Genomic DNA, 18668 nt, shown 5'->3' on the forward strand with positions numbered 1-18668 from the left:
AAAAAAAACCCTTTCAAATACAGATAGTATAAAATAGTTTAGCATTTTTGCATTCTTACACAGAGGTGTAAATAAGATTTTTCCAAAGAGTCAGTCTTTTATTTTGAAAGAAACACGGTCTCTCTCCTTTTAATTAAGGCCTGCAACAAATTATCATTTTTACTAATAATTTGTCTGTTTTTGCCTGATATCAGATGAAATTGTCAGCTGGTCACACTCCGTTTCCATCTTCAGTTTGACATTGTCTCCCCTCTAACTGATTTCCATGGGGGAGGTTTTTTTTTATTTTCTCCAACCAATCACTTGAGACCAGTATATCCACCTGAGTCTAATGTCATTTAAAGTCAACACTGATGCGCAGCCTTACCAATATACCTGCTTATGCTTGGGTTTTAAAAGTGGAGCAGAGCAAAGTAAAAACTAATGACAATGACAATAGCATCAGTCCCGCCCATGGCACTGACTGACTAATCTAGTCCCCCCACTGGATGTTGAGAAACTGCTGTTTCACATCACAATGCCAGACCAGAGTCAGTCAACTCAAACTCGGTGGACTGGGCGAATTCATAGGTCTACTCTGGACCCAGGCAAAATGTATTGCTTATTATTTTTGATTAATTGCCTTATTTCACAAAATGTGGATTATAAAATGTCAAATTGTCAAAAAACAAATATATACATTTTACAATAATACAAATCTAAAAAAGCAGAGGGTTTTCACATTTAAGACATAGACATGGGAGAGTGTTTCATAGCTTGCTTTCTGCTTTGATGACTTAGAAGATTGACCGATTAACCGTAAATTGTTGTGGGCAAAGTTTGTTTTCTGTTTTCCTGTTGTACTTCCACCTATCATCTTTCTTATTATGACTGGCTCAAAGCCTCAAACCGAATCATGTTTCTTTATAACTTCCCCTGCGTCGTGTACATATAATTTAATGGTGCTGAGCAAACGGTGGTGAAAAACAGTTGAGGTATCGGGAGAAAATCTTGTTGTCTAAAAGGCGTGTTTGATGCTTTCCTATCTCATTAATGACAATACTTTAACGTCAGGTTGAAGATCTAATTTACCTGTTAGGTGACTGAGTAAAGGAAACGACAGTTTGAGTTTCCCCAAAACTAGCAGTTAGTCTGACCAGCACTGAGGTGGCGCTGTTGGGTAATGGTAGATTTGGTTCATTGAAGGCCCTAGCAAAGCAATACGGTACATAAAATAAGCACAGCAGTAACATCAGATAGATCAGATTAGTAGGATTTAACTATATATCTTTAAATGTTACAGTTATGAATGAAAATGATGAAAGAAATAAACAAGTTTGCCTATTTCAGATATCTCTGCAGTTCAAATCAACTGCCAATTGTGTACCTGAAAGTAACTTTTAGTGTGAAGTCATCGTTATTCCGTCTATAGATCATTTCAAACTTGATGACTTAAACATTCTAAATAGGTCCACGTGTATTTCCTGTTGGAATGTCTGTAATGCAGTAGTTGAGAGGAAGTAAACAATGCCCTCTGCTGCCATAAAATCCCTTTAAAGATAAAATAACCACCATGTTTTTTTTTCAATTATTACCATCAGATAAACACTCACCCAGTGTTGAGCCCGTGGGCCCCAAGGCTGGGAGGGGCAGGGCTAGCTGTGCTATGTGGGGGTGGGGTCACAGAAGAAGAGGCAGAGCTTACAGCAGCGGAGCTGACAGGAGTCATGGGGCAGGATGCTGAAGAGCTGGCGGCTGAGGGGAAGAGAAGGAGAGGGATGTTGGTGCCATGTAGCAGGTTTGTTTTCACTGTGTGGATGAGTTACAGCATTAAATAAACATTTTGGTGACACAGTTCTTAATCAGCAGTCAGGATCCTTAGCTTTTTGAGTGTCTTCTTTAACTCCAGTCAACTGCAGACTGGAGAGAGAAGTTTGCAACTGGAAAGTATTAGCCTCGGCTCAACGGACCGATAAATTTCCAGCTGTGTTTGTTACCTGTCAGGCCATCTGTCATATCTGTGAAGCCTGGGATAGCTCACACCGTAGCCAGGGTCCATAAATCACGAGGACAAGCCATGACTCATGGAGGTAAACAACTCAAGACGGGACCAGTGCTTCCATGTTGTTGTCAACAAAACATCATTGTTTTCTATTTCAATCTTCCTCTCACAGAAATCATTTTTTTTAAAGTGATGATTCTTCAGTGTTTCATCAAAGCAGCGAAAATCTCCGACAATACAGAAGTATCAACTTCTTCCAAATAACGTCAGGACCAGTTTAATCTTCCCGTGACCAACCTTAGGGTTCCAAAAACACAATTGGGAAGCACTGCTCTAACCTTTAATAATTCATTGACGAGACTCTACACGGGCACAAACAGTAATTACAGCTCACCTGTTGTGCTGAGACAGGTGGTGACCTGGGACAGACCCTGACTCGATATCTGGAGAGGGAGAGAGGGAAAGAGAGATCAGGAAATACTTCCATCTGTGGAAACAAATATCCAACCTCTGAAATTACACAAAACAAGTAAAGGAAGAGTCAGTGGATGTGTGGTGGACTGTACCATGTGTGGGCTGTAGCAGGGGGCTTTGTGTGTCACAACAGGTGAAGTCTGGCTGGGCAAGGGAGGGGTGGTGCTGCTAGAGGGGTTGATGCGTTTCTCTTTCTGTCTGCGGTTGCAGAACCAAACACGAATCACCTCCTTCTCCATGTTGAGCTGCTCCGCCATGAGCAGGATCTCCTCCGAGGTAGGCTTCTGGTTCTGAGGAGGAAAACATCAAACTGATGAGTAAAAAGAGAGACGAGCAGAAACTGAAACCAATGGATGAATGAACGGGTGATGATATTTGCCTAACCCTTACATGCATACCTTCAGCTCTTTAGCAGGCCTGAAACATCCTGTCTAATTCAGTCAATTCACTCAAATGTGCACCCAAATTGACAGTATTCCTTAGATTATTTGTCCTCAACACTGACTATGTTTTCTCTCCTTTGGACCAGGGATGCGGGCTTTTCTTTTGGGCATGTATCTCTACCTCACAGTTTTACAATCTGTAAGCTAGTTGGTTTGTGTACAACACACAGAGCTGACTCAAATAGGTAAGAAGCTGTGTGTTACAAACTACGTTAAAACCCCAGCTGAGATGCATGTTATGAATGTGCCGTATTGGTGCTCAAAGAATGCTCCTAAAACCACAATAATACCGGCATATTCCAAATGAAAATGTTTCTTAAAAAAAAGAAGGCCTAATTTGGAATATCCAAATGCAATATGGTGTTTACATGACTGGTGTCATATTCTGAGTCATAGTGGAACATCATAGTGTGCATGCAAATGTAGACAATGTTCATATGTTAAAGTTTTAAAAAGTCTTAAAAAGCTTTGTTTTTTTTTTAGTATTTTCTCTCAAATGATTATATGCAAGACATTTACTTTGAGTAAAAGATCTGAATACTTCCTGAAAAATAAAAGATGAGGCTCTTAAATCTGCCTTGTGCATCATTTTGTACAGTTGAGATCCAGAAAAATACCTCACCTGTCAGATCTCAGTAAGAAATTCAACATCCACTGAGATATGATTCCTCTGAATGCCATGATATCTTTCTGTTGACATTTTTCTGTTTTTGTGTCAGTCTCACTCTCCAGACTGACAGATTCCAGACTGACAGACACGGTGTTCTATATCCTTGGTAAATAAGTCAATGTCCTACCGTGCAGAAGTTGCGCTCTAAGGCCACTCGCACATTGGTCTCGATGCTGGTGCGCTTCTTCCTGCGCCGGCCGGATAGACCCTCGATGCCCAACATAGGGGAGGAGAGAGAAGACGGGCTGGGCAGCATGCTGTCTACTGCCATGGTTTCTGTCAGAGAGAGAGAGAGATAGAGAGACAAGAGCAAGAATAAATAAAGAGACATGAAGACATGTGGGCCAACAGACAGAAAAGCATGGAAGAAAACATGCAGTAAAGCCTTCTGAAGTAAAAGAACTACAGTTTTTTGCACTTACATGGTAACAACCAAAAAATATCACACTGATAACTTTAGACTTTTAGAACTGTTACTGACATACAGTATTGCTTCCATTACTTCCATTAACAATAACTTCATCCATCCGCGCAATTTCGTCAGAGCTTGGTTTTGGACTTTTTCCAAGTTTTGGAGGTCATTTATAAGTCATGCAAAATGAATGATTGCTGGGAACAAACTGCTGTCTGGATTTTCTTTATGACAGACTTGTGTCTGCTGTCAATCAGGTTAAGTTCTGGACGTTTACCTGCATCACTCAGCCACTTCTCCAGCAGTGGTTTCAGCTTGCACATGTTCTTAAAGCTCAGGTTGAGAGCTTCAAATCGGGAGATGGTGGTCTGGCTGAAGTCGTTACCATACAGTTTACCCATCGCAACACCAACGTCTCCCTGTCAGACAAATAAACAGTGTCAGAAATTAAGCTGAGACACACACACACACACACACACACACACACACACACACACACACACTCCTGTCCACCTTCTTATTACCCCTTTTACCTGGGTGAATCCGAGCTTGATGCGTCGTTGTTTGAAGGTGCGGGCAAACTGCTCCAGCTCCTCCAGGTCGCTGGGTTCTTCCCCCATGTGACTCCCGTGACCTCCAGGAGTCAAGCCAGAAGTCAACGAGGAAGCCATGGCGCTGCTGGATGCTGAGGTGGCTCCTACAGACGTCACAACACCAACGCTGCTGCTGCCGGTGGCGACTATAGAGCCGCTGCTGCCACTGCTGCTTCCGCCAACCACAACATCGCTGCTCTTCTCCCTCTGTAATGTCGGGAAGACAGAGGTAAGAACTTTATTCAAATGGACTGACATGATATTGTATGTGTGGAGCAGGAGTCACCAACTATTTTTGTTGAAGGGCAAGAATTTGTAGGGGCAGGACTTTTTCTAAATAAACAATTATTTAGACCTTAATAGCATCTCATTGTTAATTAATTTAATGTGCAATAATATAATGAAATTACTTTTAAATAAAAAAATAAATAAAATGGAATGTTAGAAATGAGAGTTTGCTTCCATCCTTGCATGAAGATAAGCACAAGCCGCATCCTGTTAATAAAATACGGGAAATTGTTTCACCTTCACCTGATTGCACCTGATCTGCACTGAAATATCTGTAAATTAACCACCCGAAAACGACCCCAACTTTATTCATAATAGCAGCACAATTGTCAGGACTGAGAAAAGGCCTGAGGGCATGTGTGTTTATATTAAAATATTTTCTAGTAAGCTTACTAGAACCGGGCCTGCAAGCTGTGGGTCGACCCGAAAATCACTACTACTTGCTGATGAATGTCTGTAGTACCTGCTGATTGAACGCACATATTTGGGGTTTATAAATCATTCATGATAAAATGATCAGTTGCAACTGTTTTGGGGGTTCCTTCAAAAGCCAGCTGACGATCACGAGTGTACAGGTTGAGCATGAGGCCAAAGAAATTAAGTGAATCCTAAAGAAATACTTCACCCACCAAATAAACATTTATGTATCAATTCCTTATCTAGTGTCACGCTTTATTTGTGAAGCGAGCTGTTTTTCTTACACGCCTCTGAGTGATCCAATAACAGCAAACACTTGATGAATTAAAGTCACTGGGGACCGTGTTTAACAACAGCAAAACTATATTAAAATATCCATTTACAAACTCCCACACAACCCTGCAAGTGTTGCTGCAAAGTCTATTGGTATTGTGGTAAAATTTTGTTTCGTTTTGTTTTTGATTTTATTTACTATTATAATTTGTTTTGACTGTAAAGTACCTTGTAATTTTATTTAAAATGATATGTTGAAAAATATATACATAAAAATATATATTATAGTGTATTTTTTTTATTATGTATTATTGTCATTACTGCTAAATCATACAGAGCTGAAATAGACTGGTCAGTGAATACATATGATTTAATCATCTGGGAGACATGCATAAAAACAACAATTTGATCCTGTGTGCACTGACAAATTAAACAAATTTGACATCAATCATGCACAAAAAACATCTTTTATTCTAAACAGGAGAAAAAAACTATGAATATATTATCTGTAGACAGAGTTTAACCTCGGCCTGCCATCAGATCATCTGAGACACATAGTACGTCAGAGCAGGAGTTTGACCCTGCGAGCTTTGGGAGTATCAACTAATTGACCAGACATCATGCACGATACCTGCCGCTATGCGCCTCATTTACATTTATCATCTCTGTGAATAAAATACATGAACAAGCAGGGAGCGGCCGCTGTCGTGTTTGACACGACTTCATCACAGCTTATTGAAAAATCTATAACGGCCCTCGGATGTGTGGGGATGCATTCATGCATTGTGTTACAGAGGATAAAGACCTAGGACAAGAGGTGAGCTGAGTGAATATATCATCAAGATTCTATGCCTTTCATGAAAAGAAGCTGCCACAATGGAATATATTTTTCAATAAGCAGCTACCTCGACCTTTTTCCTTTGGCAGATTGTTGCAGCAGAGATCAGCTATTTGTTTAAACTCTAAAGTGTCTCTGAAAGCAGAAGACAATCTGAAGGATAGTCAAGAGTGTTTTGCATTCTGCAGGTAGTTTGCAAGAGATGACGGGTGATGGTGGTGAATATCAGTCTAACAAAAGACCTGTGCTGCAGAGATTCAACATCTATTGGTTTTGCATGAAGATAACTAATACCACTTGTTGTGTATTTACATTATGTTTCTCAAGGTCTCTTTTACGCTGTCTTTCTCTCCCTCTCTCTCTGTCCGAACAAACTCACACAAAGACTTTCTACCTGTGCTTGGAGACCCAGGCGAGGCGGGGTTGTCAGTAGCCCCCCTGGGCTTTGCTGAGGTAGCTGGATCAGATTTGGTGTCGAGAGCAAACCTGTGAAAGGAAGAGTAACCAATTAACAAACCAAACAATCATCCAACCAACCAACCACTCAATCAAATTATTAAAGGTCCAGTATGTAGGACTTAGGGGGAGATACTGGCATAAATAAAATAAACATCATAAGTATTTTTTTTGTATAATCACCTGAAAATAAGAATCGTTGCGTTTTCGTTACCTTAGAATGAGCTGCTCATATCTACAGAGCCCAAAAAGGACCAAACACCGGCTCTAGATAGGGCCATTCACATTTCCTTATTGGCTACCATAGGTAGCAGTTAGCAACATAGTTAGCAGTCCTTATTGGCTACCATAGTTAGCGTACAAGGTGAGCAGCATCAGAAAAAAAAAACATGAAACTACTTAGCTTCTAGTAAAAACCCTCTGAACCTCTGAATCATACATCATCACAAAGAAGAGGTGAACACACGTAGGAGAGAATTAATTTGTAACGTGAAACTGCTTTATAAAGTATTTTACTAGTTTGAATCACCTGGACCTCTATGGATAATTTGGTTCCCCAAACAATAAACACTGAAAGAATCCTAACAGTGAGTTCAAGTTTGGTCCATGGGAGACGTTTCAGCTGGTTGCAATCATAGACAATAGGCAATATTGGACGTAGCTACTGTGAGGTCAACCATCGGTTCATGGACTTCCATTTTGAAGCCTCAAGCTCGGCATTTTGGTCATTGCCATTTTGTTTGTTTGAGCCAGGAGTGACCTTATTTGGATGAGAGGCTGGCGCTGTGGAGGAGCAAGGGGTGGATCTGACTGAGAAGCCAAGGACAGGGGTGTCGGTGGCTTAGTGGTAGAGCAGGCGCCCCATGTACAAGGCTGTTGCCGCAGCGGCCCGGGTTTGAATCCAGCCCGTGGCCCTTTGCTGCATGTCATCCCCCTCTCTCTCTCCCCCTTTCACGCTTACCTGTCCTGTCCAATAAAGGCAAAATGCCCTAAAAAGTATCTTTAAAAAAAACAAACAAAAAAAAGAAGAAGCCGAGGACACTATCGGCAGACAGCCTGTCACTCAAAGCAACCAGCACTGTAACTTTAAGCCTTGATAAAATGTGACCCTAGTTGACCGCTGTACAGTTGCCATGAATGTTGAAATTAGCTTTTGAGACTGAAACTGTTTTTTGTACCAGGTTGTAAACATGTATTACTACTGTAAATTTGGGCATTTTAACACAGGGGGCTGTGGGGATTGACTTGCTTCCGGAGCCAGTCTCAAGTGGCCATGAAAGGAACTGCAGCTTTTAGCACTTTTGAGTTGGCTTCATTTTTCAGCCCCGTACATTGCCTCTTGGTTCCAGTCTGCAATCCTCACTGCTAGATGCCACTAAATCCACACACAGCTGTGATAAACGCACCAGTAAAGCCATTGGGTATGGAAACAAAAATTCTTTACCATATTACATGAATTCTTGGTGGTTTTAATTCTTCAAGTGTGTACTTTATTGTAATTATCAGAACTGAAGACCAGAAGTTTCCTAAGTGGACCTCACCCTGCTGCGGCTGCTGTGCCTGTGGTGGCTGAGACAGGAGGAACTGGGCAGGAGACTGGAGATGATGACCCGGCATCAGAACCAGCTGCTGGAGCTGCAACAGCTGCTGGATGTCCTGCAATGAAAACACAAACACTCCTCAATATACTGCACAAATAAACTGGGCTTAAAGGTGACAGACAAGTCAAGGGATGGCCAAATATTTTTAAAAGAAGTGTCAAAAGTACAACTAAGAAATCACATGCTGTACTTCGCTTACTTCAAAAGGTACACACTGTTCATTAGAGCACTTGCTGTTCATACCTGGGCTGTGAGCTGGATTGGCTGTGACAGGGCCAGCTGCGGTGGAGGTGGGGCTTGGACAGTTTGTTCCTGTTTGGTTTGTTGCTGTTGCTGCTGCTGTTGCTGCTGGGATTGTGATTGGCTCTGCTGCTGCTGCTGGTTGGCTTGTTGCTGTGCGGCAGCATGGGCAGCGTGAGCGGCGTGGGCAGCGTTTGACTGCTGAACGGCGGCCGCCAGGAGCTGAGCCTGAGCCTGTTGTAGGAGCAGCTGCTGCTGGGCTGGGAGCAGAGCGGCAAGCTAGGGGACAGCAGGAGGAGGTGGAGGAGGAAAGGGGCGACAGAGAAATAAGGACAGCGATGGCAAATGAGATGAAGTTGTAAAGATGCAGGAAGGAGGTTGAAAGGAGAGGTGAATGACAAAGTAGTTTGACAAAAAAGGAAATGAGAAGGATCATGTGCAAGAAGAATAAAATGAAGACAAAAGTGGAGACATAAAGAAAGTCAGGGGAGAGAACAAAGAGCAGAGTCAGCTAAGCATTCCAGGAATAGAGGTGTAGGTGAATCTGTTAGCGGACAATAAAAGCATGCCAGAGCAAGACAAGCAAGAAAAGCCATCCACTTAACTTAAAGAATATTTGGCTTAGGTATTTCACCTAATGCAAATACTGTACACTGTATGTTGTGCAGGTGCTTTCTTGTCCTTCAGGGCATTTATGTACTTAGACTGAATATTTTTCTCGTGTGCAAGTGCATGACAGTAGTCACATTATTCGGCACTTAACACTATAAACTAAATGAAGGCACAATCACATGAAAGCATGTTTGAGACTGCTTATTTAATCCATGAAAGCATTTAACTATCAGTTTTGGTTCATTTTACCAGATGACAGCATTTCTAAATTGTTGATAGAGCACAAATGTAACATTTTAACCACAGATGTGGACACAATGTAGCCAGCAATTTGAAATCAAAATCTTCGGATTGAAATCAAAGAGCAGATCTAGACTAACTCTCAAGGACCTTCTTCTTCTGGAATAGATAAATCATGACGAATAGTGCAGAGAGGAGTCCACTGTGCTTAGCTAAAATTTCAAGAGAGACTGGTACTCATCAAATCTGATAGAAACGGCAGTGCGCACAACTCCAAAAATCTTAATGTGTAGAAAATCTGCAAACAATAAGAACACCAGCACTACTAGGAAGTTTCACTTATTCAATATGGGCCAAAATGCACAGAAGATCATCAGCGCTGATGATGGTGCAAATATATTTTACCTAAAGATGGTTTCTGTCATTTTACAAAGTTCTAATCACAGTGATTAATGTTCAACTGTTCGTTTTTCTAATAGGTTTGGTTTTAATAAGTTATGGTGACATAAAAGGGGGTTCAATGTCATGATTGACAGCTGTGTGTGTTGTGATTAAAGTCTCTGCTTGGTATTGGCTGGAAGGGTGTATGGGCAGGAACACAATACTGGGGAGACTGCTACTGCGCAGAACGTTACTAGCGCAAGATGGCAACGGCCGTATCCAGGATATTTTGGCTTCATTTTTGTACAGTGGGAGAAAATGGAGCTGCCTTGTCCTTCTTTATATACAGTCTATGTTACATTTACAAGCAGTTTTTATTTAAAGTCTAAAAAAGCAGTTGCCATGTCAGCCAAGAAGGGGGTCACATCTCGTCTTAACACAATTTACTATGTGTGTGAGTGAGCGTGTGCATCGTCTCACCCCTGCTAGCTGACTGCCAGCCAGCATTAGCTGTGTGTGGTGGTGTTGTTGTTGTTGTTGTTGTTGCTGTTGTTGTTGTTGTTGTTGCTGCTGCTGTTGTTGCTGTTGCTGTTGTTGTTGTTGTTGTTGAGAGGAAGGGGGGATGTTGCTATGGGCCATCTCAGAGCTCTCCTCACTCTTTCCCTAAAGCAGATCACAAAGAAATGTTTTTGTGAGTAAATGCATTGATCCAGAGACGTTTTTTAAAGCAACACACACACACACACACACACACACACACACACACACACACAGTCATACGCTGATAGGTACAGCTATTGTCCTCTACTACTGACAATCTGACTTTTCTTGTTTTGCTGGCGCAGTGAAAGGTTTTTTTAATCCAGTACTCATGGAATATACACAGGGTATACATAGAATATATGAGAAATTATACTTGCACAAAATCAAACTGCTGTTTAACGCAACGCTACAAGAAAATGTCTGTTTGATTTCAGAAAATGAATCCTGCAAGTCTGTCCCCAAAATGATTAATCTTATAAATGTAGGGAGGAGGTAGACCCGAAGCACAAATCCCATATATACTTGTGGAAAAAAAAAAAAAACTTATTGTGAATATAAATGGCTGACAAAATGCAATCAACTTGTGCACACATTTCAGTGATCAAAGCCAGTTTAACATATCATTTTTGTAGCTATTTTGCACATGCAAACATACCAGTTTAGACATAATTTCTACTATATTTCTACTTTAACTCTGCATTTTGCTTCTCACACACACAGTCTCAGGTCTTAAAATGCAAACATTTAACAGATCAGACTTTGAGCAGCTGCATAATTATGAGACCTGCAAAGCTGATGTGATAAACCAGTTTTGGACCCTCACAAATGTTCGTGTAGCCAGGGAACAGGTTTCTCAGAATGCACAATCATGAGACAAACCAGATTTTGTCAGCGAAAAGAAAAAGAGTCAAAGATACTTCATTAGCGCTCCCTTGTTTGACTTTGTAAGCCTCCGTCTATTGTTGCCCTCTCCTGATTCACAAGTTGAAGTGTTTGCCGTTCACCTGTCCAGAAGGTCGAGTCAATCCTCCCCGTTTTCATGGTGTCAGGAACACTCCAAAGCTGCTGACCTCTGACCTCTAGCTGTCGTTAGCCGCTCACAGCCCTGTCATTACCCATCCATCACAGCTGCACTGTGCTGCATCTGTACGTCTATCACTCACTGTCACCTCTCTCACACCCTTTCTTCTTTCTGCCTTTTCTCTCACAGCTGCCTGTTTCTTCTCCTCAGTGAAGGTGGGCGTGGACAAAGTTGTATGATTTGCATATTAAGTGCAATGACTACAAACACACCACAGATACAGTCATGCCAGCACAAACACACACTTTTGTTGTTTGTTTTGTTTTGTTGTTGTTTTCAGTGATACACAAAAACACCAACGGTTTTTGATTAAATCTGACAACAACAAAAAAAGGTGACATAAAATGTACTAAAATGAGTACAACTGTAAGCAAATAACTTTGCACCTACAGTATCATGCTTGCCCTGGGATCCCTATGAGCAAAAAAACTCAATTTCAAACTGTTCTAAAAACTCTTTTGTGATTTTTAATGAAAGAAAGCGCTGCTATTCTCCATTACAGTCATTCCTCAGCTGCAAGCACAATGCTACCCATAGCTACATGCTAATGTCAGTGAAACATGTGATCCTGGTCACTGATGCTGAAAATTCCAGAACGATTTTGGATCATATTCATGCTGGAACATTAAGTAAGTTTTCTTGGTGATTTCTCACAGTAGAAAGTGCCGCTATTCTCTGTTACAGTCCTTCCCCAGCTGCAAGTACACTGCTACATGTAGCTACATGCTAATGTCAGGATAGCATGTTATCTCAGTTGTCAATGCTGTTCATTTTTCTCCAATTTGAGATCATTTTCCTGCAGGAACATGTCTGATTGTGTTAGGAAGGTTCTTATAAAGCTGATTATAATCAGAGATCAGTACTGGAAACTGTTTATGAAAATGGTGAATGAATATAAAAATAATTGATCAGCTCTTCGTGGCCTCTATATAACCAAAGAAGCTGCTGACAGCCAATTTTGACAGGTTATAAACTGGGATTGACCAAAACAGCACGCGTGTCAGATCTGGCTCACCTTGCTACCAGCCGGTGTGGGAGAGATGCTGAAGGGGCTTGTTTTCATCGGCTGGACCTGCAGTGGCAAATAAAAGTGACAAATAAAATCACGCACACCAGTGTCGACATCATCCGATGACAATGCAATCAGTTACTCAAACATCAACAACAACATAAAAACTGCCACTGCCAATGTTTTGATAATCTAATGATCATTTTAGTGATTTCTTTGAGCAAGAAAGCCAAAAATTTGCTGGTTTCATGCTTCTTAAATGTTCAAATTTGATGTTTTTTGCCATACATGATAATAAACTCAATAGCTTTTGAATTTGGACTGTGTGTCGGATAAAACATACTATTCTAAAACATCACCTCTGGCTCTGGGATATCACACATGCCATGTTTCATTTTATGACAAAATTATTCATCAATAATGAAAATAATCATTAATTACAGCCCCACTGTATGAGAAAGACGCTATCAAAAAACCCAACAAGTATTGTAGCTTAATATGGAAGTTCACAATCATGTGTCAGGATTTGAGAAAACAAAGTGTTGATTTTTCCACCAAATATTAAACTCTACTCTACTAATGAACAGATAAGTAACATTAAATGTTATTTTGAGGACTTGATACAGATATTGCTTCTATTATACATTTATGTATCTATATACAGTACAGGCCAAAAGTTTGGACACACCTTCTCATTCAATGCGTTTTCTTTATTTTCATGACTATTTACATTGTAGATTCTCACTGAAGGCATCAAAACTATGAATGAACACATGTGGAGTTATGTACTTAACAAAAAAAGGTGAAATAACTGAAAACATGTTTTATATTCTAGTTTCTTCAAAATAGCCACCCTTTGCTCTGATTACTGCTTTGCACACTCTTGGCATTCTCTCGATGAGCTTCAAGAGGTAGTCACCTGAAATGGTTTTCCAACAGTCTTGAAGGAGTTCCCAGAGGTGTTTAGCACTTGTTGGCCCCTTTGCCTTCACTCTGCGGTCCAGCTCACCCCAAACCATCTGGATTGGGTTCAGGTCTGGTGACTGTGGAGGCCAGGTCATCTGCCGCAGCACTCCATCACTCTCCTTCTTGGTCAAATAGCCCTTACACAGCCTGGAGGTGTGTTTGGGGTCATTGTCCTGTTGAAAAATAAATGATCGTCCAACTAAACGCAAACCGGATGGGATGGCATGTCGCTGCAGGATGCTGTGGTAGCCATGCTGGTTCAGTGTGCCTTCAATTTCGAATAAATCCCCAACAGTGTCACCAGCAAAACACCCCCACACCATCACACCTCCTCCTCCATGCTTCACAGTGGGAACCAGGCATGTGGAATCCATCCGTTCACCTTTTCTGCGTCTCACAAAGACACGGCGGTTGGAACCAAAGATCTCAAATTTGGACTCATCAGACCAAAGCACAGATTTCCACTGGTCTAATGTCCATTCTTTGTGTTTCTTGGCCCAAACAAATCTCTTCTGCTTGTTGCCTCTCCTTAGCAGTGGTTTCCTAGCAGCTATTTGACCATGAAGGCCTGATTGGCGCAGTCTCCTCTTAACAGTTGTTCTAGAGATGGGTCTGCTGCTAGAACTCTGTGTGGCATTCATCTGGTCTCTGATCTGAGCTGCTGTTAACTTGCGATTTCTGAGGCTGGTGACTCGGATGAACTTCACCTCAGAAGCAGAGGTGACTCTTGGTCTTCCTTTCCTGGGTCGGTCCTCATGTGTGCCAGTTTCGTTGTAGCGCTTGATGGTTTTTGCGACTCCACTTGGGGACACAAGTTTTTGCAATTTTCTGGACTGACTGACCTTCATTTCTTAAAGTAATGATGGCCACTCGTTTTTCTTTAGTTAGCTGATTGGTTCTTGCCATAATATGAATTTTAACAGTTGTCCAATAGGGCTGTCGGCTGTGTATTAACCTGACTTCTGCACAACACAACTGATGGTCCCAACCCCATTGATAAAGCAAGAAATTCCACTAATTCACCCTGATAAGGCACACCTGTGAAGTGGAAACCATTTCAGGTGACTACCTCTTGAAGCTCATCGAGAGAATGCCAAGAGTGTGCAAAGCAGTAATCAGAGCAAAGGGTGGCTATTTTGAAGAAACTAGAATATAAAACATGTTTTCAGTTATTTCACCTTTTTTTGTTAAGTACATAACTCCACATGTGTTCATTCATAGTTTTGATGCCTTCAGTGAGAATCTACAATGTAAATAGTCATGAAAAAAAAGAAAACGCATTGAATGAGAAGGTGTGTCCAAACTTTTGGCCTGTACTGTATATATATATATTTATGTATCTATATATATATATATATATATATATATATATATATATATTTACTGTATCATGATAATTTACGGACAGTAAACTTTATGTATTTATCAGATTCATTTTTTTGGTACATTAATTTTTATCCTATTTATCAATTTGTTGGATTTGTTCTGGAGTGAGGTATTTAACAAAGTCACTCCATGTTGTACTGTGTATGACTGCATATTTGAAAATAAAACTTGATTTGATTTGGAGATAAAAGCAAAGTTTAGAAAAGTGCAACCTTTATTTTATTCAAAATTACTCTTAATAACGGTAGCTATTATTATTGTTATCATTATTATTTTAGCTTCTGTGTTAAAATAATAACACTGTGATAATAACACAAAATAATATAATAAAATAAAAGTAAAAGACCAACCTGGTCATCTGGGCTGTTTCTGTCAGAGTCTGAAACACAAAGAGACCGTTTATTAGACAGTGTGAGGGAGTGTGTGTGTGTGTGTGTGTGTGTGTGTGCGTGTGTGCGTGTGCGTGTGCGTTTGCTGGGTTGTAGAAATTGCACAATGACTTAAACAACATCACAATCATTTGAAATAATTAGAGAAAATTCATGATGACTGAACATGTTTAAACAAAATGTCATTATTATTATTCATGTCATGAAATATATTTGTGTTTGTGTACCTGAACTGTCCCCTGGATACTCAGCCCCAGGCTTCTCCTCTTCTGCTGCTTTAGACATCCTGATATCTGCAAGAGACACACACATTCACACACACATCAGAAAGGGTCACGGAAAATACATGGAGGTACACATGCTACATGGTTAGAACAGCAGAAGGTTGTGAAAAACACACTCTCAGCGACTGTCATTTAGGTGCCTTTAGAACATTTGACCACTATACTGTATGTCACAAGAGAAGACTGGACACGCTGGACACACACACACACACACTAATGCTTATAAATCCAACAGTATCAGTGGGTGAAACAGACTGACTCTGTTCCTCTCTCTGTTTGTGTTGTAAATTAAAAAAAGCAGTTCATCACAAATGATGTAAAAGTGTAACTGACTAAAAAAAATGAATGTTGAATAAAATGCAAATACAACTGTGTTATCTGTTTAAACTGGGTTGATTATTGCATCAATAACTGCAATAATTTTCTGAATCATAACTTGCATACAGTGTCAAAAGTCATTGGGGGAGAAGGGCAAAACTAAATGTGTGACATGCCATTGTGTCTTGTATCAGAAGGCGGGCCGGCCCTCCCTCTCCGTCGGGCGAGATCAGCACTTGTATCTATTCATCTGTAAAGACGATTTGCCTCTGACATTATACTTATAACACCCGCTCTCAGGACTAGCGTACACTCTACAGTATAATTTAAAGTTGACACAGTGATATCGACAAGTCAAATAAAAAAAAAAATGGTTTGAAGTTTTACTGATTTTAGGTTTGACTTTTGATGTACCTGCATTTTTATTGCATTTTAAACCTATGCCAAGGATATTTTGCTTTAATTTATAATTTTTCCTGCAGAAATATTTTTGTATAATATGCTTGTATTTTAGTCCTTTTCAGACCGACATTAAGGATATTTTAGAATGTATATTTTATCCTACTTTCATCATTATGATTCTACCTCATCCCCATTATCATGATATTTTTTATTTCATTGTTTTTACTCTGAACTGAGGTCTCACTTGTAAGATCTTGGTCTCAGTGTCAATTCCTGAGTAAATACAGTAATAATGTAGTGCAAAAATAATCCAAAACTGCCACATGAAAATATGTTATTTTCCTCCTTGCTTGCATATGAATATTGTTTGCAGTTGTGGTCAGCCTATAGTTGCAGAGGTGCAGCATCAAATTCTCGGCCCTATTCGTAAGCCATCTCTGCCGTACTTGGCTCTAGTTGTGTCTTCAGACAAATCCAATTGCAGGGGCGGATTAAACCATTTTGCGCCTTCTGTAAGAGGTAAGAGGGGCCGCAGAGGGCTTCCACATTTTTTTTTATATGCAAAGTTCTGCTGATTTATTCAGCCAATTTTAATTTGGATATGTCATTCATTAATTTAAAAGGAAAAAAAATGCTACCTTACATTGAGGTCCTGGGTAATCAGTTCCCCACGTCCCTGTATAGTTGTACAGCAATAAATTCAGTAATTTCATATTCCATTTCATGTTTGAGCAAAACAAAAACAAAAGTGCAGTTCAGAATGACAACTATATTCTATATTTTTTTTTCAAACACAATCTACGTGCTTTTGAGAACATTTTAGTCAATTGTAATAATAACTGTGTGAGAAGAAGGGATAAAATCCACACATAGCCAGGATAGCTCTTGAATGACGCTATAGAAACCCACACAAATCTTCTCAATAGAATCAGTCCTCCATGTTTTATACATTTATTTGTGTGTACACTCTCTCCTGTCCTTGCATCATCTGTTGCTTGTTCTCTTTCACCATTCACATACACAAACAAGGGTCCAAACAATCCCTGCTGTCTGAATGAGAGGTCAGTCCTGCAGTTTTCTCTCTGCCTGAGTGCGATTCTCACTATTGTGCAGGTCAAAGTTCAACTGCTGCTGTCGGGGATTCAAAAGAACACAGAGCACTCGGATATGACTGTAAACAAATAATTTGCGAGCAGTCACTATTAGTGAAAGTGTCCTGAGTTGATGATCTTTGACAACAAGAAGTGGAAATGATAATGTCATTGTCCTGTGATAACCTCGTGTTGGTGATGAAACCCTTTGAAAGCTCGGCTGGATAAAATCAGAAATACATCACTGTCAAGATAAAACCTGTTCTTCTTCGCTCCTAAAAATTCAGGTGTGGAAGATATGGCACAGTTTTTACTCTGCAGTGATGATGTGAAACTTCCAAGATTTACCCCTGCTGATAATTTCATCCTGTTTTCATTAAATACGACCTGCAAACGACCGCACTAAGCAAAAATGTACCTCAACAACAAAACTGATGATACCATGCTCTAATTGAGCTCTTTAAATGTAAAATTTATTGACTCAGGATGTGGGACTGGGATTAAGAATCAGCTTTTTGTGGCAGATATTGTGTTAACTACCCTCGCTGTGCCTCCTGTTTGTGGCGACGTCTGGGATTGCGGCAGTAATTGGTCCAGGAAGAGCGACGCCAGAGGAACTGCTTACCTGAGCACCAGACATTACTCAGCATGGCCGCTACCGCCATCTTGGATAAAACACTACTTCACTCGCCCCCTGTGCTACGCCTTTAACTTCTGTCTGTCTTGTGCTTTTATAACTCATTTCGCCTCTTCAGCTCAGGGACTTTTTGCTCATCTACGGCGCCGGCTCAACAACAAAAGAGACACCTCGATAAAAACGTGGTAAGAAAGAGCTCAAAATGTAAGCTCTGTGTGATTTAGTGCTTACGTTCTGTCTGCGTGAGGTTCATGTGTCTGACAGGAGGCTGAAAATAATCAAAGTACACCTGATAAAACCACAGCTAACATCCTCCTCTAGCCTGCACCTCGTCTTCCTCGATATAATTACAACTACAGCTTCTGTCCTGCTGCTTCACTGCCTCCTTTATACCCTACAGAGAACACACACACACATACACACACATACACGGAGGGCCCACATTTTGTGTATGACACAGGAAATATGGACAAGGGAGGAATGAATGCTTGAAAACAAACGAAGGAGAAGGGCTTGCTGTAAATGATATATAAACCCAGTGTGTGTGTGTGTGTGTGTGTGTGTTTGTGTGTGTGGTAATCTTATCATCAGGGTCACAGACAAGTTCAAGATGTGATGAGAGGAGGTGGGAAGAAAGGACAGA

General features: G+C 40.5%; 1 protein-coding gene across 2 annotated transcripts in view; it reads right to left on the bottom strand.

Annotated features, from left to right (window-relative positions):
- The window catches only part of pou2f2a (POU class 2 homeobox 2a), an 85232-nt gene that overhangs the window by 4750 nt on the left and 61814 nt on the right, over positions 1–18668 (bottom strand). For both annotated transcript variants that reach the window (XM_078175859.1, XM_033636274.2), the window contains exons 2-14: positions 15521–15586; positions 15255–15283; positions 12559–12615; positions 10400–10582; positions 8690–8965; positions 8387–8501; positions 6784–6875; positions 4514–4780; positions 4258–4399; positions 3696–3844; positions 2548–2745; positions 2376–2424; positions 1593–1734 (exon numbers count right to left, since the gene is read on the bottom strand). In XM_078175859.1, the coding sequence (XP_078031985.1) occupies positions 1593–1734; positions 2376–2424; positions 2548–2745; positions 3696–3844; positions 4258–4399; positions 4514–4780; positions 6784–6875; positions 8387–8501; positions 8690–8965; positions 10400–10582; positions 12559–12615; positions 15255–15283; positions 15521–15586 (1765 nt within the window). The remainder of the gene's footprint in view (positions 1–1592; positions 1735–2375; positions 2425–2547; positions 2746–3695; positions 3845–4257; positions 4400–4513; positions 4781–6783; positions 6876–8386; positions 8502–8689; positions 8966–10399; positions 10583–12558; positions 12616–15254; positions 15284–15520; positions 15587–18668) is intronic.

The sequence above is a fragment of the Epinephelus lanceolatus genome, chromosome 16, assembly GCF_041903045.1.
Source record: "Epinephelus lanceolatus isolate andai-2023 chromosome 16, ASM4190304v1, whole genome shotgun sequence".
Classification (NCBI taxonomy): domain Eukaryota; kingdom Metazoa; phylum Chordata; class Actinopteri; order Perciformes; family Serranidae; genus Epinephelus; species Epinephelus lanceolatus.